The sequence below is a fragment of the Momordica charantia genome, assembly GCF_013281855.1.
Source record: "Momordica charantia cultivar OHB3-1 chromosome 11 unlocalized genomic scaffold, Mcharantia_2.0 BLBB01000011.1, whole genome shotgun sequence".
NCBI lineage: Eukaryota > Viridiplantae > Streptophyta > Magnoliopsida > Cucurbitales > Cucurbitaceae > Momordica > Momordica charantia.
The window spans coordinates 8012316-8032657 of NW_028275159.1; the positions used below are offsets into that span (position 1 = coordinate 8012316).

Below are 20342 nucleotides of genomic sequence, written 5' to 3' on the forward strand. Positions count from 1 at the left end.
TAACTATTATAGTAGCAAGAATTTCTTGTTGTCCAGACTTATTCTCGGACTTGCATAACAATTGCCTTGCTTTAATCATTTCTTTTCCTAGTACAGTAAGTAGCATTGTAAATGTAACATCATAATCCCATTTTTGCATATGATCTTGACCTTGGAAAGCTTTTCAAGCATCAATAGAACCTCTTTCCCCATGCTCCAAACCAGCCATGGTGTCATAGAGAGGCTTATTCAGTGTCTCCGGCAAGAAAAATACCAATATCCCACCCACCAAACCACATCCTGCAAACACCCCAAACGTCAAACGACCTCCCAAAACCACCACAAACGGTGCCATAACTGCCCCCATTTGAATCGCCAAGGTAGCGGCGCCTATCGCTGCGTTCCTCACCACCGTCGGGAATAGCTCTTCCAGGTACAAAAATAGCAAGTTGTAGTTCCCAGCCATCCCAAATATCCCCATCATCCCACACACCATCCTCCCAACCTTCCACCTTCCATGGCCTCTCAGCAAGCTCCCAATTAAGCAGGACGCCCCACTGAACCAGAGTGTCCCAACCCCTATCCATTTCCTCCCAAGCTTACCCAACAGAGCTGCAGTTATGAGAAAAGCCGGAGTTTCTGCAACTGCGTTGAGGAAGACGCTGAGGTAGAGATTTGTCTTCAGGTTGACCACATTCAAGCTCAGACCATAGTATATAACTGCCCCTACAAAGCTTATGGCCATTGCTATGATCAGACGAGTTCTTGCAATGGGTGAGCGAATTAAGATTGCGAAGCTACTATGTCCTTCATGGTTATGGTTGGTTTTTGCGTCGTCGCCAATTGCTTCTTTATCGAGTAAAAGGATGGCTCCTTTGGGGAGGTGTTTGCCATTGCATTTGGCTATGGAGTTCATCAACTTCATGGCCTCGTCAAGCTTCCCATGAACCAGATACCATCTTGGTGATTCTGAGATGAAGGGAAGGACGATGATTAGGAAGACGAGAGAGGGAATAGAGGAAGCTATGTAGAGTTTACGCCATGATCGAATGGCGTAGGCCATTCCCGATATGATGGCAGCTCCGCTGGCGAAAAAGTAGAAGGATGACATTCCAGCTGCCCCGCGTTTTGTCGGACCAATAGGTTCGGTAGCAAGGACAAAGGCGCATACGGCATTCCCACCGGTACTGATTCCGGTTAGGGCACGGAGGAGGACATAGGTCCAGTAATATGGCGATGCTGCTGTTAGTAGCCCAAAAATGGCATTGAAAATGGAAACTAATGCAAGAGATCGTTTTCTTCCCAAAGCAGAGCCTGAAAGGTAGCCGAACAAACCAGATCCTGGTGGTATAACAAACAAGTTAAAATTACAAATTTCAAAACTTTAGGAAAACCAAATTCCTAATTTAACCTTAGGAATATGAGAGGGAGAGGGACTGACCCATCATGCAGCCAAGAAAGAACATAGCCTGGGCCAAGCCGACCTTGTACTTATAACCGCAAATCAAACCCCACTCCGCCACTGTGGAGCTCCGGCGGCCTTCAACCCACTCCCACGAACCAGGCTTCAATTCACAGACGCTCTTCGCAGCTCTGTTGCAGGCCGTTCCGGCGACGCACTGCCAATGTGGCTCGTGGTCGGCGAAGATGACGACCATGGTGTGCAGAGCTTCTAAGGTCCAACTGAGATTGGCCAACAGGAAGTTCTTCCACTGCCACCGCCCAAACTCGCCGCAATACTTTAGGAGCATGTCGTCGACCGTTAGCCTCTCGGTCGCGAATTCGACCGACGGCGGAGGTGGCTGTTGTTGTTGGAGCTCAACTTGAGGCGATACCGTCGCCGTCTCCGACATCCCTGGCATCAGAGAAAAAGAGAGATATGGGAGGTGTGGTGTTGGGGTTGATTTCAGAGGGTACTGCCTTCTTTCTTCTTTCTTCTTTCTTCTTCTGTGGAATGAAATATTTGTATGTGGTTGAAGTGGCATCATGGATTTGCATGGGGGTTTGGTGAATTGAATAATGAAGTGAGATGGCAGCGGGAGCTCAGTTGTTGGCATTAAGAAGCATTTGAAACAGGCAGCTGGCAAAGTCCCAATTTGGATCCTTCCACTTCTCTCCCTCCACTTTCTCGATTTTTTTTCATCATCGATCGGGGGAGCTATGTTCTAATTGGCACTATCTAATTTAGGCTATGTTCTACACTATCTAATTTATACTTGCAAAGAAAATATGAAAAGTAAGGTACTACATGCATTTTGAATTGTCACCCAACTAGATAAACTATATATTGATTAATCCGTTCATAACAATTTAACTACTACATTATATTCTTTTTATTCAAACTCGCGATCTTTTAGTTGTCATAACCGGTTGAGATAAGTTCAAATTAGTTTTATTTATAGTTAAGAAATATTAGTGAGATTCACTTATCTATTAAATACAATAGAAATATATTACTAAAACAAGTCAACATTGTCAAAAGTCGATAGAGAGTTAGCTCTTGCTAATTAACGGTGGTCATTTGCGATAATTATCCTCACCATAGGAGTGGATTAGAGAAAGGGAGATTTGGCATTCACATGTCAAATATTATTCAAACTTATGGGAACAACATTCATGGAAGAAGAAGAAGCATTATTCTCTCCATCCTCCAAACCAGCCAAAGTATCATAAAAAGGCCTATTGAGAGTCTCAGGCAGAAAAAAAAGAAACAGCCCACCAACAATTCCACAGCCTCCAAACACCAGAAAGGGCCATCTTCCCCCCAAAAGCACCACAAATGGTGCCAAAATGGCCCCCATTTGAGTGGCTTGAGAGGCACACCCCAAAGCCACATTCCTCACCACTGTTGGAAAAAGCTCAGCCAAATACAAACCCAACAAATTGTAATTCCCTGCCATCCCTGATAACCCTAATAGCCCACACACCATCTTCCCCGCTTTCCATTTCCCTTCACTTTTCATCAAACTCCCCACAAAACAAAACACCCCACTGAACCATAGGGTCCAAATCCCCACCCCTCTCCTCCCCATCTTCCCCAACATCACCGTCGTCACCGCGAATGCAGGCATCTCTACGACGGCGTTCAGAAGCACATTAATGTAGAGATTTGTGTTTAGGTTGACTACATTCAAGCTCAGGCCGTAGTACACCACTGCATTCATGAAATTCACCCCCACTCCGACGAGGAGTCGCGTGCGAGTGGTGGGAGAGCGCATTACGTCGATGATTGTCTGATTGTTTTTCGATGGTTGTTGTTGTTTATGTTCTTTGTCGAGTGAGATGATGACTCCTTGTGGGATGTGTTTGTTGTTGGAGTTTGCTATGGCAGTTAGAACTTTCATGGCCTTGTCGAGCTTTCCTCTAACCAAATACCACCGTGGGGACTCCGAGATGAAGGGGACGACCACGACAAGGTAGAAGAGAGAGGGGACCGAGGAGATGATGTAGAGTTTGCGCCATGATTGGAAGATGTAGGCAATGCCTGAGAGTAATGCAATGCCACCGGAGAAGAAGTAGCACGAGGACATGGCTGCCGTGCCACGTCTTGTTGGACCGATGGGTTCGGTGGAAAGAACGAAAGCACAGAGGGAGATGCCCGCGGTGCTAACACCGGTTAACAACCGGAGAAGGACGTAGATTCGATAGGAGGGAGAGAGAGCTGTTAAGCAGCCGAAAATGGTGTTTAAGATGCAAACTAGAACAAGGGAGCGTTTTCTTCCAAAATTAGAGTCTGAAAGATGCCCAAATATCCCTGCACCTGTTACATACAAGTGAGTGAAGATTAGTTTGAAAGTGAGTGACCAAATTTAACTAAATCAAGAGAGAAAGTGGACACTTATTTCATTTGATTTATTTCTTTCTCCAAAATTAATGGTCATTGTTTAATAACATAGGAGGTAATACAAAAGATTTCTCATACTAATCGTACTACCATAAATTCTCTTGGGGTTGAGGAGACGTTGGAACAATGTAATTGAGTTTTTATATACTCAATTGATGTAGGAGTCAAATTAAAAAAATGTGGTTTGATCATACATGGAACTGAATTCAACAATATTTAGGTGCTTACTGATCCAGTACCCATCTTTTGTTGATCGCCATTAAAATTTGAACAAGTAAAAGAGAGAAATATAGGAAAAAAGATATATTTTTTTTTATATCTTTGTCAAATTTTTATTGACGATCAGCACAAAAATGAATGCTGATCCGTAAGCACCTAAATATTGTTGATTTAAATATCTATTTCAGCTGTTGGAAGTGGCTATCCCCGTTCTAACTCGATAGATATCTAGTCAAATCACAATTTTTAATCACTCATACGTATCCAACCTAACTAAATTATCCGCGGCATTGTTCCAGTCCATCAAATAATTGAGAGAGCAAGAGATACCTAATGTGCAACCAAGGAAGAATATGGCCTGAGCCAAACCAACTTTATACTTATTCCCACAAACCAAATCCCACTCTGCCACCGTAGAGCTTCCACGGCTGCCAACCCACTCCCACGAGCCAGGTTTCAGCCCACACACATCTTTCGCCGCCGCATTGCAGTCGTCGGAGTCGCCGTTCAAGCACCGCCACTCGACATTTCTATCAGCGAAGATCATGACCATCGTCTGAAAGGCCTCAAGGGTATAGCTCAGATTGCTCAACAAGAAATTCCTCAGCTGCCATGGCCCGAACTCCCCGCAATACTTCTGCAGCATGGCGTCGACGGTGAGCCTCTCTGGCACCGATTCCACGGTGGGTTTTAGCTCCGATTCCTGGACGTCGTCGCCCATAAGGTTGAAGAGTGAAAGAAAGGAAGAAGAAGAAAGAAGGAGAGTTTTGGAAATGTTTTTTGTTCTTTTTTATTGTGGTTGGTTTTAAGGAAGTTTCGTGTCTTGGGGTTTTGTCATATGAAAGATGTGTTTTGGGGTGACAAGTGAAAGTGCATGCTTTACATGATACATTGGTTGAGTTTAATTTTCCCAATAATGTGTGTAAGGCATGAGCATGGATAACTACAAAATTACCTTCTTTTAGGTGTTAAGTTGTTCAATTAGTTCGGTAAAAAAAAAGAGAAAGTTCAGTTAGTATGTTTATATTATGTATTATTATGGGTAAAATTAACTGTAAACGCGTGGCCTGTTCCTGTGAGACACGTGTGTTCAGCTCAAACATGTGGAGGACGAGAACGTGTCCAAAAGTAGAGTAAAGCTCGACTGATCTGATGTAAATAAGATTCTAATTGCTAGTGAATGCCAATTCTACTAGTAGGGGATCTTTTGATTGCTGGTGGAAGATTGCTGAATGACAAGTACAGGAGCAGCCACGTTCCTAAAAGGTATGCAATCCTAACTCAATGCATTTAATTAAATTCGACTTGGCACTAGCTCGAACTAAGCACTAAATTAAGTTTTAGAATGCACGTGTGGCTAAAGACCACATCGATACTGCAAGGTTCTATTTGTGCATGTTGCTCGTTAACCCACGTTAGAGTCCACCTCGAATTGCTTGCTTATTACATATAGCCTAGTCGAGAATCCACATATATAAAGTTGGTTGCCAAACATTTAAAATATTATTTTAGTTCTTAATTTTTTATCATTGTCATAACGTCCTCCCTTTATTTTATTTTCTCTCTTTTTTCGTTATAAGCCCTAATTGAAATAATAGAAATCATTTTCTAAGCCATAATAAGTTCACATTTTGCGATCAACCCAATTAATTATTTTGTCCCACCCAATGCCCCCAAAAACTAAGAATAGTAAAATATCAGATTCTACTTTTCTTGTTTTAGTATAACATATGAGGATTGAGATTCGAACCTACGACATTTTGATTGGAAATATGTACTTTAACTAGTTAAGTTATGCTAGGTTGGTAATTTTATTTTCTACATTTCTCTCTTACTTGTAAAAAAAAATTAATGGTGATCAATAAAGGCCGATCAATAAACACCTAAGTATTGTTTCTCAAACAATTTATTAGGTAGCTCCAAGCGCCATTTAAAAATGTTTAATTTTTATTTATATATGCATTTTGATAAAATGTCTATAGGCAAGTGACTTAAAGTTTACTTTTAGAAAATGGTAAATTATTTTTTAATATATGTAAATATGTTTTTTTTAGAACTTCTAATCGAGAGTGTCATTTTTCTAAAACATTTGAAATATATATGTATTATTCTTTTAAATAATTTCTGGTAATGTTTTATTTTTAAATACTACAAATAAGAGCTTTTTTTTATATAATTTATAAATCATTGATCAACTTAATAACATACATTAACTTAGATATAGACTATAATCTTAAAAACTATTACTATCGATTGATTAATTGTAATTATTGATATACCTATTTTTATTTTTGCTATATTTTAAATTTGTCTAACTATTTTTTTTAATTACAACATGGGGATGGGGATCGAACTCACGACCTCGGTTGGAGATATATGTCAATTACTGCTGAACTATACTCACTTTGTCAAATTTGTCTAACTATTATTTTTGTAAATATTTTAATCGGAATAAATTTGCAAAGCACCTAACTTTTTTAAGGCTTACATAATAAAATGTTATTATTAAACCGTTGAACCTATAATATATATTGTTATATCAGTTTATTTAGGATGTTCCACTTCACATATGGATTCTGTTACCAAATAACTTTGATTAATTATTTTTATTTTACAATTTAACTCTCCGATCCCAAAATATGCTTTCTAGGCTTGCCCTGAATATATGCTCAACATTAATATATTTTTCCAAAATACAAATTAATACATATAAATTCGAAGTTACATATCATCAATATGTTAGATAATTGAATGATACAAATAGCGACAAACCTATTATCAAATAAAGTCTTAAATTATCAATCATACTATAAACAAATTAGTAAAAAAAAAAAAAACGAATTAACGTTTGGCTGCATGTTAGAAAATTTTTAGTTAATAGTAATTTTTTTAAAAATCATTTGTCTAAAAATAGCCACATAAATTATTATTCCTAAAAAGAATAATTTTGCTTATGTATAATTTAAGCCTTTGTGTTGGCCTTTACATTTTTGAAGTATCATTTAATTAAGAATTATCATATATAGTCTATGCCGTTTTTTTACTTCGCCAATAGATGGGATGGTAGGAGGTCGAACCTTTAAGAAAAATATAATAGGTGTATTATCCTAGATATGCTTCAATTTATGTCTATTATTATTTGAAATGCTTCGATTTATGTCTATTATTATTTGAAAAATTCTAGTCATACAGTAGTATTGAAAGTTTTCATATATCAACCACATTTAAGAAAAGTGTGGAGTTTCCAAGACGTAAAGTAATATATTCACTTAATGAGACTTGCCAAAATTATATTCATGTCGAGTATGAGAATTTCGAGACGGTGACATAAAATTCATTGTAGGTAGACATGAAAGATGTTTCAGCTCAAAATCAATGATATAATATATCTCTTTATCTTTTTTTTTAATAGGTAAAATTATTAACGCCTCATATGTGAAAGAATCATCCCGTGGCTCAATTGTTGCCTTTCAGCTCAACTACTTATACCTACATTATTCTTTAATGCCCATATCATTAAATCCAAAGAAAAAAAAAACCATGAGTCAAGAAGTATAATGCAAACTATTATTTCACATGCAACTTACCCCACATCTCAAACTTTCTCTAACCCCTCACCAAACGTTTGCAGGTACATTCTATTCTATTCAATTTGTTTTTTATTTGGGATTTAAAGTTTCAAAACTTTCCTTTTTAGTCTCCAACACATTGATGTTGAAGGTCAAAAACTTCTAGCAAAATTAGACAAAAACAACAAATTAAGGTACATTGAATGTCGTTTAGCACCACCATTTCACAATATGTATCGTTCAACAAAGTTAGTCGTGAGAAAACATTGAAATTGAGGGAGTGACCTATTAAATATATAATTGAAGGTTCAAAAATCTCTGAAACACTTTCTAAGGCTTTCAAAATATTAAAAGTTTATTAACTTATTAAATATATTTCAGATTTAAATATTATTTTGATTCTTTTACTTCAATTTTGGTTCGGCGATATGCAATACTCTCCATTGAGTGAGAGTTCGAGCCGTGAACGTGTCCTTTTAAAGTGGAATTCCTCCTTTGTTTTTTTCTTTCCATTCACTCAGATATCTTATTTTAATCTTTGTGTTTCAAAACATTCATTTTGGTCCTTATACATTAAACTTCTATTTATTTTAGTTGATGTAGTTTTGAAACATCCGTTTTGGTTTCTGTAATTTTAAAAAGTGACAATTTCGATCCCTTCATTTTTTATTTTTATTTCATTTATTTCAATCAAAATTTTAACATGACATTTCATTTACCAATTTTCTTGAAATATAGATATAAATTTTATTAAAAAGTTTCGATTGTGTATAAAATTGTGTTAAAATTTTGAAAATAAATATCAAATATTCAGTAAGGCGAGGGTGTATGGGTCAAAATAAAGATACATAATATTTGAACTTATTTTTCAAAACGACAACGTTTAGAAATCATTGAGACTAATAATTGAAAAAAGGTTAATAAATGGTGACAATCACTGAAGAAGAAGATGGAAAAAAGAAAAAGGTACTGTCAGTGTCACCTCACCTGTCGTACAATGCGACGTGGCGGGTCGGATTTGATTGTCCAATTAAACTTGTGGGTTCAGATTTTGACGTGACAGGCCTGTCACGCTATCTAAACCCAATCTCCTTCTCCACACCCTATTAATTGCTTCTGTTTCCATTTCAACTAATTTCTTATCCTTTTATTATTTTATTTTTGATTCAATTAAATGCCAATTTATTATAAACTTTTAGCATTTGCAATTTAGATGTAAAATTATCCAAAAATTATTGTCCAAGTTTAGTTATTATCTCTAAGATTAGAATTAAATAAAAAAAAGAAAAAAATCAGTACATGCTTAAACTTTATCAAGTCCCCTTCCTGTTTTATTTTCACACCTACTTTATACTAAATTTGAATTCATCAACACTCTCTATATAGAATCCGTTTGATAACGTTAAAATTTCAAATTTTATTAAAAAACTTAAACATTTTGACTATTATGTTTTGTTTATGATTTTGTTAAAGATGTTCATAAAATTATATAAAATTTTTTAAAACAATTAAAAAACAAGTTTATTGTTTTCTTATTCTTGTTTTCAATAAAATCAAGTTTCCTTTTTTCTGGATGAAAACAAGTTAATAAAAGAACTAGAAATAGTTATAAAAAAGACAACTGAAACAAAAGACGTTACCAAACGAACCTCGAAGAAATTTAATCATTTTAGAAGTCATATTAAACCTCTAAAAATGGCACAAGATATATCAAAAGTGAAAGCAAAGATTTATATGGAGTAAAATGTTAATTTATCTAAAATAACGGTTAACTATGGGTCCGTTTGTAACATTCCTATTTTTTATTTTTTGTTTCCAATTTTCTTAAGAAATCTAAGCATTTTACATCTAACTACATTTCTTGTTTATCTTTATTAGGAACATTCTCAAAATTGTATAGAACTTTTAGAAACAACCAAAACAAGTTTCTAATTTCTGTTTTCCATTTCCAATTTGTTCCAAATCATAAATAAAAATATTGTTTTATCATACTTGAATTCATGAATATTGGGATCATACAATTTATTGTTCTTTATAAAAAATGAAGAAACGGGCCTATATTACTTAATCCCTCAAATCCACAGCACCAACTTCCTCAATATTTTGAAAATCCCAAATTAGAAAAGGTAAATAACTTTAAAGGTCAAAACTATTTATTATTATTATTATTATTATTTCCCTCCTTACTCACCTCCTTCGTAACCCTCCTTCGATTTTAATTTCTTGCTTTTAAAAATTGAATTGATTTACCAACAATTCCTTTAATTTGAAATTGTTAATAAATACTTCAATCTTTAAAGGCAAAAAATAGAAAACATAAATTAGCCGTGGGATAATATTTGGCTCCTCCATCGTGAGAATCAAATCTTGTTCTTATTATTGAAAATTAATTGACAACTCATTCTATTTAAAAAATAAAGTTTATTTTTTCATTTCTCTCCCTAGATTGTCCAACATTTAACGGGGGTGAGAACAAAATTCTTTTGTTAAGGAGTCAAGTATTTGCTTCCCCTCGTTCCATCCCAACAATGGTATCGTATAAAGGCTTATTCATCGTCTCCGGTGTGAAAATTACGATCACCCCACCGACGATCCCAGAAACAGCAAACACCATTAACGGCAACCGCTCGCCCAAAAGCACCAAAAATGGCGCTAATATGGCCCCCAATTCAATTGCCTGCATTGTCAATCCCACCATTGTATTTCTTACCTGTAAGTTTTTGTCATTAACAGTACATTTATTACCTTTCATTGACTTGATAGTTTGAATGCATAACCCATTTAGAGTGAGAGAAAAAAAAGATTATTAAGCTTTTAAGTTTAGCAGTAATTTAATTTAATAATACCTCTGTCGGAAACAATTCTGCGCAGTATAAAAATAGTAGACTGTAATTTCCAGCCATGCCAAACATTCCCAATACTCCGCACACCGTCTTTGTCGTTTTCCAACCACCGTCACTACTCAACGAGCTTCCTACCAAGCAGAAAAAACCGCTGAACCAAAACGTCAAAATCCCCACCCCTTTTCTTCCTAGAATGTTGACTAACACTGCCGTTACCACAAAGGCCGGTACCTGAGGTGCGCAAATTCATATAAACATGCTAAATTATGAGTTTGACTCTTGAAATATAAAAGTTCATATTTTTTTATTTAAGTTGTTTGTATCTGATTCAAGTATTTTAATGGGGTAAGAAATGACTTATTAGACAGAAAATTGAGAGTTCAAATATATATCTATATACCTCGACGATGGCATTGAGGACAACAGTAAGGTAGAGATTTGTCTTTAAGTTGACAACATTCAAGCTTAATCCGTAGTACACGACAGCGCACATGAAGCTCATGCTAGATGCAAGAAACAGACGCCCACGCACCCCGGGCGAGTGGATCATCACATCCATTAGGTTACTCAACGTCGTCGTTTCCTTCTTTCCTCTTGCTTGTTGCAAAACGTCGTCGTTTGCTTCCATATCGAGCGCCAGCATCACTCCATCAGGAATTGTGTTTCCATTTGATTCAGCAATTGATGTCATCACGCTCATGGCTTCCTTCATCTTTCCATGTATAAGATACCACCTGTGAAATTTAGGTAGAAAGCACAAAATAACCCATATATTTATAATAATAAAGTAATATCATTCGTCAACACCCATTTTCTGTTGACCACCCTCAAATTTTTAGCGAAAAGAAGATAAGAATGTAGAAAGTATTTTTTGAAAAAATAAATAGCCGTTAATGTTTACTTAAAAGTATGGTTCATCGTAAAAGATTGGCTAAATTACATAAAGGACCTCAAAGCGTTTAGAAAATAATACATCTTTCATTCCCTCTGTCAAACAAAAAAAAACATCTGTTATTCCAAAAGTTTCAATACCATCCAAAACATTTCAAAAATACTCTTTTGAGAAAATATATGTTAATGTTTTGAATGGAAAGTTGACGTGACAGAATCTAGAGTGACGTAGAAACTAACATGAAAGCTCAAAGAAAAAAATGTAGAAGAGGCTATAGTTTTTTAAAAGGAATATATTAAGGTAAAATTGGATAAACAATTGATAATCAACTCTGTTGATAACGAAGGAATAAGACTTTTAAAGCAAAAATTGGTTAGATAGTTCAAGCAAACTTCCATGGTTAGATAGTTCAAGCAAACTTCCATGTCAAGTACTAAGTCGTTTCAGATTCTGTCATGTCAACTTTTCATTCAAAATATTAATAATGTTTGAATTTGCTGCAAGGATGAAAGGTCAAGATTAGAATTGAAACTTTTAAAAGAATGAAGTATTTTTTAAACAAAAGGTAAAATTCAAGAGTACTTTCATTTAGTTGATTAGATAATCTAAATCTAATATAGCATTCAAACATAATCACTAACACTACCTCGGGGACTCAGAGATGAAAGGGAGGACGAGTAGAAAGAAGGAGGGAATTGAGGAGGCAATGTAGAGTGTTCGCCATGATTGGAAGAAGTAAGCTATAGCGGCAAGAATGGCGATACCAATGGAGAAGAAGTAGAAGGAGGACATTCCAACGGTGCCGCGTTTGGAAGGGCCAATGGGTTCGGTGGTGAGAACGAAGACGCAGAGGCCATTGCCACTGGTCGTGACGCCGGTGAGGAACCGAAGGAAGGTATAGATCCAGTACGACTGAGAGAATGCAGTTAAGCATCCAAAGATGGCGTTGAATGCACAAACTACAACAAGGGAACGTTTTCTCCCAAAGGTAGAGTCTGAGATTATCCCAAATATGGCATCTCCTAGTAGAGAGAAGAAGAGGAGAAAAAAAAAAGGTTAAAAGGCATGGGGACAAAGTTAAACTAGCTAGAATTTAACATTGTTTGGTAATGTTATCAAACAACTTTTTTATTTCTGGTCTCCCCTCAATTAAAAAAAAAAAAATTGTGTTAAATAATTATTTACTGTTAAGGATGAATAAATTACCCCGTTTAATTTATATATATTGAAAGATAAATAAATCATCATTCAATCCAAAAGCTGATAGATTGGATAAATTTAACTTATTTATGAATATGTAACAATATATATAGATTTATAACATTTCACTTTGTATGGATTTGGATAATTACATAGAGCCAACAAGTGAAAATATTAGAAGTGGAGAGGAAAGAGTACAACATAACATATAACAGGTTAAACATAAAAAAAAACCACCACTAAATTTACTAAATTTACAGACGTTTCACTTTTAGGTTTTAAGTTAAGTGGTGGCTTAAACCACTCGGCCTTGGAAACAAACTTAGATTAGATAAATTTAATTTATACGGAATCTCCAGATTTACTGACCGATCATGCCGCCGACAAAGAACATGGCTTGGGAGAGCCCAACTTTGTACTTCTCACCGCAAATCAATCCCCACTCCGAAACCGTGGAGCTGCCGGCGCCGCCGACCCACTCCCACGATCCGGGAGGAAGCCCACACACATCATTATTCCCGGCGGCGGCGCAACCGGTGAGGCAGCGGCGGTCCGGCACGCGGTCGGCGAAGATAATGACCATGGTGTGGAAGGCGTCGAGAATCCAACACAAACTGATCAGAAGAAACTGATTTATTTGCCACCGCCCGAACTCACCGCAATACTTCTGCAGCATTTCGTCCACCGTCACCCTCTCCGCCGCCTTCTCCGGCGCCGGCCCCAGCGGCTCCCGGAGCTCCCCGGATTCTGACGACAGCATTTTCCGACGCTCTCTTCTGAAGAATGAATTTGTGATGCAAGTGTTTTTGCTCAGATTTTGGTGACTCCATATTTATAATTAAAATTATCAATGTGTTCCTGTCCATCGGGTTAAATGGTAATATCTTCAAATGCTATTCTCGAAAATACGCATTTAATTCAAAATTTTTTGGACATCATTTTAGAATGATGTGGGTCTACTCGAATCAAAAAATTAAAATGATGTGGGTCTACCGTAATTAAATAATTATAATTTACAAAATGCTATGGTGTGAAAGTTTTTTTTATTATACTATTATTTTGTTTCTTATTATTGGAAGAGATTAGAACAACCTAGTTTATAATTTCACACGGTCAGCCACTATATACATAAAAGAGAAATTACTAAATATATTTTTTTAGTACAATATGTAAGGTCGTCTTGGGTTTGGACAAAATATTAAGAATTGAAGTTGTCACAATACAAGGACCATAAACAAGAAATTCATTGTACACACACAGTCTTCTAATCGGTTGGTACTCTTCACTAATTGGTGAGACCTTGCCTTACTCACATGCGTCCTCAACTGAATAAAAGCAATTCACGAATGACTTCCCCCACTCATATGAATGAGCGAATGGATCAAAAGGAAGAGCTCAACAGGACCTACATGGCTGGCCGGTGCATGATACATGGCTCTTTGTCAAGGAGTTGCATCGGACCGAAACCTTGCAACCCGCTTTCCACCAGAGGGAAAGTCTTCCAAAAGGTAAAGTACGGTTATTCTTATAAAATAAGTATAGCTCATTGCTCTCTAAGCAAAGACAGCAATAGCGCGAGAAGAGAAAGCAGAATAATCAACTTAAGCATGGCGCATCAAGGGATGAAGCAGAAAGAAAGGAAGCAGATACCGACGAAGCCGAATAAGAAATAAGAAAGACAAACGAAGCAGCGTTCTCCCCGAGCAGCCCCTAAATGAGTATGCGGTTGGTTGTCTCCATGTGCTAGAAGTTGTCCCACATCGGAAAAGTACGAGGAAGTGTGTTCCAACTACTATAAAAGAAGGTCGTGGACTTGGGTTTTAATCATTCAAATTGAAATACTTTATCTCTGTACCAGCTCTAGTTAACTGAGCGGTATTTGCTTTGAAAGAGTGAGAGAAATCTGTGTGATTGTAATACTTTTACGCCAAAGCGAGTCTAGTTTAGCGGTAATTGATATATATCTTCCATCTAGAGACTATGAATTCGATCTTCCATCCCACGTGTTATAATAGATATTAAAGTTGACAACATTCAATCATTTATTTCTTTATATCTATCACATTTTTTTTATTCTTTTTTGAGGTAATCTCTCCTCTATTAATTTCTCGAAGATTTTCATTTAGAGTTTTTTTTGTCTGGAGAAAAGAAAAACTTTATTCATTATTATTATTTTTTTGAGAAAGGAGAAAAAGAAAAACTTTATCAATGGAAGAGGATTTTTTCTTAAATAATTATTTTTTAAAAACAAATGACAAAACTATGGTAGGTTTCAAAGTAATTACATAAATAGGGTACATAAATCGCAGGGATGGCCTGCGATTTGACTAAAGTCGCAGTCGTTGGCCGCGATTAATGTCGAAATCGTGGTCATTGACCGCGATTTCACTTGGCTGCGACTTCTCCCTGACGTGGTTCCACTGGAACCACGACTTTGCTGACGGGTCTTTTGTTTTTTTTTATTTTTTTTATTTTGAGTTTGGAACTTTTGTTTTTTCCAGAATTTGGAAGTGCAGCCACTTCGTTTGGATTTTTTTTTTTATTTGGAAGTTCCCTTTATTTGTTTCGCTTTTTATTATCTTTTATTATATTGAATTTTGAAGTCAGTCGCTTCCTTTGTTCTTCTTCTTTTTTTTTTATATATTTTTTTAATTTAGAAGTGGCAGCCCCACTCCCCATCAATATCCTTTTGTTCTTTTTATTTATTTATTTATTTTAAATTTTATTTTAAAAAATCACAATTTAAGAAGACTAAATTGTATAATATGAATTTTTTCCATATTCGAAAAATAGATTATGAATTAGCTATAACACGATGGACATCTTATGCAATAATTTAAAACAAAATAATTATAAAACAAACAAAACCCTAATTATCCATACCCCAAATTCATGTAGTTTATACCTTGACTTTTATGTTTTTATTAATTTAATATTTTTTTATCGATTTAATTTATATTAAATTTAAATGTTATTATAGAACATACGAAGATGGAGCACAAGAAGCTAAATGACATTTTAATCATTGAATTGGTTTTGATCTAATTTTAAACTTTCAGATTTTAAAATTTTAATCAAAATTTAAAATATAATAACAAGAAAAATAAAAAATTTAATCACATCTTAATTAAATTTCGTAATATTAATAAAATAACAATATATAAATTAAAATATAAATAAAATAAAATAAATAAATAAATAAGGGGAAGTCACATACAATGTACGCGACTTCCAAAAATAAAAAAATAAAAAGGTGAAAGTCGCGTACATTGTACGCAACTTCGGCCTAGTCACTTGCCACGTCAAATATATACGTTTGCACAGAAATGACAGACATACTTTTATTTTGACCTATTTTTGTCAATAGTTTTGAAAACCTAACCTATATTTGATTTTATTTATTTAAATTACATTTATTTTGTAGTTATTTTTAAACTAACTTTATTTTTTAATTTATTTTTAAAACTTGGTTATTTTAAAACTTTGTCCTGGAATGAAAATTGACTTAAAAAATTTGTAAGTTGGAAGAGAGAGAAGATTTGCATTAAATGATAACTCTGACTACGGCATTTTAATAAACGAACTCGTGGTTTTTATATACAATTTTTTTATTAAAAGAAATATACCATCTTTTTCGAATTAAAATATAAATTTTATTTCAAAAATATTTCAGATATCAATAATGAAGCTAAAACTATAAAAATTGTGTAGTCTCCTCTATGTACATGGCATGTTGTCTCTCATGAGATATATTATATTTTTTAAATAAACGAATATTTGACACATTGCAGATGTCTTTTTAACCTCTATATATATATATATATTTTTTAAATCCCTAAGATTTCGGAAAATATAACCAAATTAGAAGGTTTATTCAGAGGTAGATTTTCTTAAAATTTAAAAGATTACCTCAGAAGTATAAACAATGTACTTGAAAATTGAAAAATGGAAAAAAAGAATCTCAAGTTCAAGAGTGCAGATGACCTCCAAACGTGGCAAATAGGCCACATTTTATTTAATGAAAAAAAATGATCTATCTATTAAAAAATTAGATTATATTTTTAAATAATATATTTAGAATAGAACATCATAAATATTTGAATTATTTAGAATTTGAATATATTTTCAACTAATATCTTATCTTTAAATAAAATTAAAAAAACGAATATAATGATTAATTTATTATTATTATTTTTAAGAAGGTTAGTTGAATGCCAACCGTGGAGTTAATATTTTTTTGAAAAGGGTGAAAAGATAGATCGATCATGCTGGTAGTTGGTTGGCTAAGTTAATATCTCTTCGCCACTTTAGAGTGTGGGTTTGAGAGTGATAGTCAAAATCACTTTTTTCATTCTCAAAATCACTTCCTTCCCATGGATGGTGTTTGACAAATTAGAATATTGATTTTGGGAAACTTAAAATCACTCAAAATTGATTTGTAAGGTATCTCTTGTGATGCTGATTTTGGAAAATCCATTATTTTTTAAATATATTTTTTCAAAATCACTCTTTCTACAATCAGTCTCAAACACATCCTAATTCTACTTTCACTCTCAAACACGCCCCTCTTGACAAAATGAAGTATTAGTGTCATCTTTCTACTTCTCAAAACGTTAAAGTTAAATAGTAAAAGATCATTTTAAAATAAAAAAACACTTAAAATGCTTTTGAAAGAGTCCTTGATTAAAAACTTCTTTCCCCAATTTTCACTTAAAAAATTACTCATAGAAAAAATGATTTCCTTAAATGTATATTTTGCTAAAAAAAAAAGTCATCACAAAATATCGATAAATTTGTGACTCATAATTTAGAACTTCAAAATAAATCATTTTTTCAAAAAATAATTTAATGGTTTAAAATTAGAAAATTCATGTCAATATCAGATGGCGACTCTTCCTTATCCTATTCCACCATTAATCATTGAATAATGTTCCCGTCGTGAAAATCATGCTGATTATAAATGGTGTATTGTAGGATTTTTTATTCAATCTTTACTTTATTTTTTGACAAAATGAAACACACTATCATCTAAGTTATTGCATTTTGTATCCTTTTTTTCTTTAGACAAATGTATTTAATTTCTTATTTAGAATGAGGTTGGAGAGGAAAATTGTCGAACTTTAACCCAGTCGTAATTGACACCTATTTTTATTAAGAAGTCATGAGTAATAATATTTTGGTGGTATTAAATTGAGTTGAGATTATTCATAATATTGTTCATATTATAGAAAATTTTAATGTTAAAAAGACTTTATAAATGATTAGAATCTAAAAGACTAAAATTAAAAATAAATAAAAATAAAGGAACTATGACCACACACACATATATTTCTTTTGCCCTTTTAATCAAATCTTTGACCCCTTTACCTCTTTTAATGTGGCAGAGTAACCAAAAAGTATACCGAAGTCAATTTTTTTTTTCCCTCAATGCATGTTAAAAATATTTGGAGGACCTGCATAGTTTTGACCAGCATTGAATCCTTAACGATTAAGAAAGAGAAATGTAAAAATAGAAATTTTTTTCTAATAAATAATGAACTCTCGTCTCTTGAAGATAGACACAGAGGCTAGCGTTTGGAGTCTTGAGGTACCACCTAGTTTTAGGTCTCAAGTTCGAGCTCTGCGCTGGCACAATGTTGGTTAAATTTAAGTAACGATCTACTAGCTTCAATGATGGTTAGGACTATATAGATTCTTACTAGTAAGGAGTTAAATATTTTCTATTTTTCTTGCTTGGATTCGGGATGTAGTTAAAGATTGAGTAGTTTATGCGAGATTATCATTCAAACATCATTATTGACCATTTTGTCTTGACAGGCATTATTGCCCATTTTTGGATGGAAGAAATACCAAACAAGATGCATAAGGGTTATATGGTCCCATTGGAGCGTGAAGTCAAAGGCCAACTAGTGTAGGTCGAGTAATCTTATATCAAACTAATTCGAATCAAGTATCAAGAAATATTATGTTGCTTTTTCGCTCTTCCTACCAAATATGATTTTTAAAATGATAAAAAGTACTTTTAACTAAGTAAAAGTATTTTTTCTAGAATAAGACTGTAATATTTTTGGGAGTGCTTTTACTAGGGGTAAAAGTATTGCTCACCACATTACTTCATCAATTTGTGTTTGTAATTGATATTCTTCGTGATACAGTTTCATTGTTTGTGGCTACAAGGTAAATATATATTCCTATACATGATAAAAATTCGAATAACTCCTAACATTATTTATCCCTATTAAAAATAAATAGTTGTAAACATAATTCCATTAATTCACATAAGAGCATAACTCTTTAATGAAAACCCCTAAGCAATCTCTAAAACACAAATTTCTTCTCACAATTGATATCAAACATATAAAAATAAATAAATTGGCCAAATTTTTATAATTCTTTTTAGTGGTGTGGATAAATTTTGTCAGGAATTATTTTTAAACCACTAAACCTTTTGCACCCACAATAATTATTAATAATTATTTTTGAACCACTAAAAGATTTTGATCACACAATAATTATTATGAATTATTTTTTAAACCACTAAACTTTTCTACCCACAATAATAATTATTGATACATTATGTTATTGTGATCTTTTCACATTTGTTTTTTTTACTTAATTTTTTCACATTTGTTATAAGAGTTAAAAAGGAGAGGTTCTAGCGACATGGTCTAACAAGTCTTTGGAAAACTTTATTCTAAGTATGACTAAATTAATTAGAACCCAATATTTTTTGTTATGAATATTTGAATTCCACGAATGAAGCTCTCTATGTACGGCTAATTATACTATGTTATAAGGAAAATTCAAGATTTAATAGATTAATTTAACAATGGATTGGACTTATAGATTGCATCGGCCACAACTCTAGTGAGTTCAAACTTCGTAGAAATTCTTCCTGAACCCTCGATTGATATAATCTAGAATCCATTAATTCTTTGCCTTTACTTAGTAGCAGGTGAATAATAATTCTATTTGAACTTTATTTATTTATTAAGAGATCTTTTAGATATTTTTTAAAATTTTGAAAATATTGAAAAGTTTATAAATTTATTAAATAACTTTTAAAATTTAGAACTATAGAAGAAAAAGAAAAAGAAAGAGAAAAACGGTGGTTGCCACCTGTCGTACAATTCGTCGTATTGGGTGTGGGTGCAGATTTTGACACGACAGCATTGTCACTCTATCCGAACCCAATTTACTTCTCCATTCTTCCTTTTCCACACCCCATTAATTGCTTCTCTTTCAATTTCAACTACTTTTTTTATTCTTTTATTATTATTCATTATTATTCATAAGGTAGACCTTTTATAATAATTATCCTAATTCTATGTATCTTTTATTTCATTTCTTTGGCAACGATCACAAATCTTTTTTTTTATTATAGATCTATACCAAAAATTTAATGTGCAATCTTAACAATCCATGCGTATTCTGAATAATCTCATTTATCAATTATTTAATATTTTAGTTTTACCAAGTCTCTAAGGTATGAACTCCGTTGACAAGGTAACTCGTAGGAATAGAACAGGTGATCACCATGGTTTGAACTCATTCCCTCTAAATCATTTACTATTTAGAAAGGTCCTCATTGACCACTTGAGCCATCCCATGATGGTTTTTAGATCGCAGTAGGCTTTTACCTAAAGAGTCATTTATAAAAGTGGTGGGTCTAATTATTAACATAAAAAAAAAAAGATCTTATCAAGTTTCACGGCTTATATTCTCTTCCACTTGAAAATAATCTTGATTTTACATTGGAGGTGATTTCTTAGACACCACGTGTCAATATTGTATAT

General features: G+C 33.9%; 2 protein-coding genes and 1 pseudogene across 3 annotated transcripts; all 3 read right to left on the minus strand.

Moving 5' to 3' along the window:
* Positions 1 to 6: 6 nt before the first annotated feature.
* LOC111010563 (organic cation/carnitine transporter 4 pseudogene) lies at positions 7 to 1832 on the minus strand (annotated as a pseudogene). Its single transcript, XR_015788826.1, has 2 exons — positions 1421 to 1832; positions 7 to 1320 (listed from the first exon to the last, which is right to left on the minus strand). The product of XR_015788826.1 is annotated as an organic cation/carnitine transporter 4 pseudogene (transcript).
* Positions 1833 to 2546: 714 nt separating this feature from the next.
* LOC111010522 (organic cation/carnitine transporter 4) lies at positions 2547 to 5786 on the minus strand. The gene is made up of 2 exons (XM_022283982.2): positions 4373 to 5786; positions 2547 to 3739 (listed from the first exon to the last, which is right to left on the minus strand). The coding sequence occupies exons 1-2, from the start codon at positions 4761 to 4763 to the stop codon at positions 2562 to 2564; spliced, it is 1569 nt and encodes a 522-aa protein (XP_022139674.2). The 5' UTR covers positions 4764 to 5786; the 3' UTR covers positions 2547 to 2561.
* Positions 5787 to 9965: 4179 nt separating this feature from the next.
* On the minus strand, positions 9966 to 13371 carry LOC111010523 (organic cation/carnitine transporter 4). Its single transcript, XM_022283983.2, has 5 exons — positions 12916 to 13371; positions 11993 to 12368; positions 10855 to 11188; positions 10458 to 10685; positions 9966 to 10321 (listed from the first exon to the last, which is right to left on the minus strand). Exons 1-5 carry the CDS (start codon positions 13304 to 13306, stop codon positions 10106 to 10108), a joined length of 1545 nt encoding a protein of 514 aa, XP_022139675.1. The 5' UTR covers positions 13307 to 13371; the 3' UTR covers positions 9966 to 10105.
* Between the last annotated feature and the right edge of the window lie 6971 nt (positions 13372 to 20342).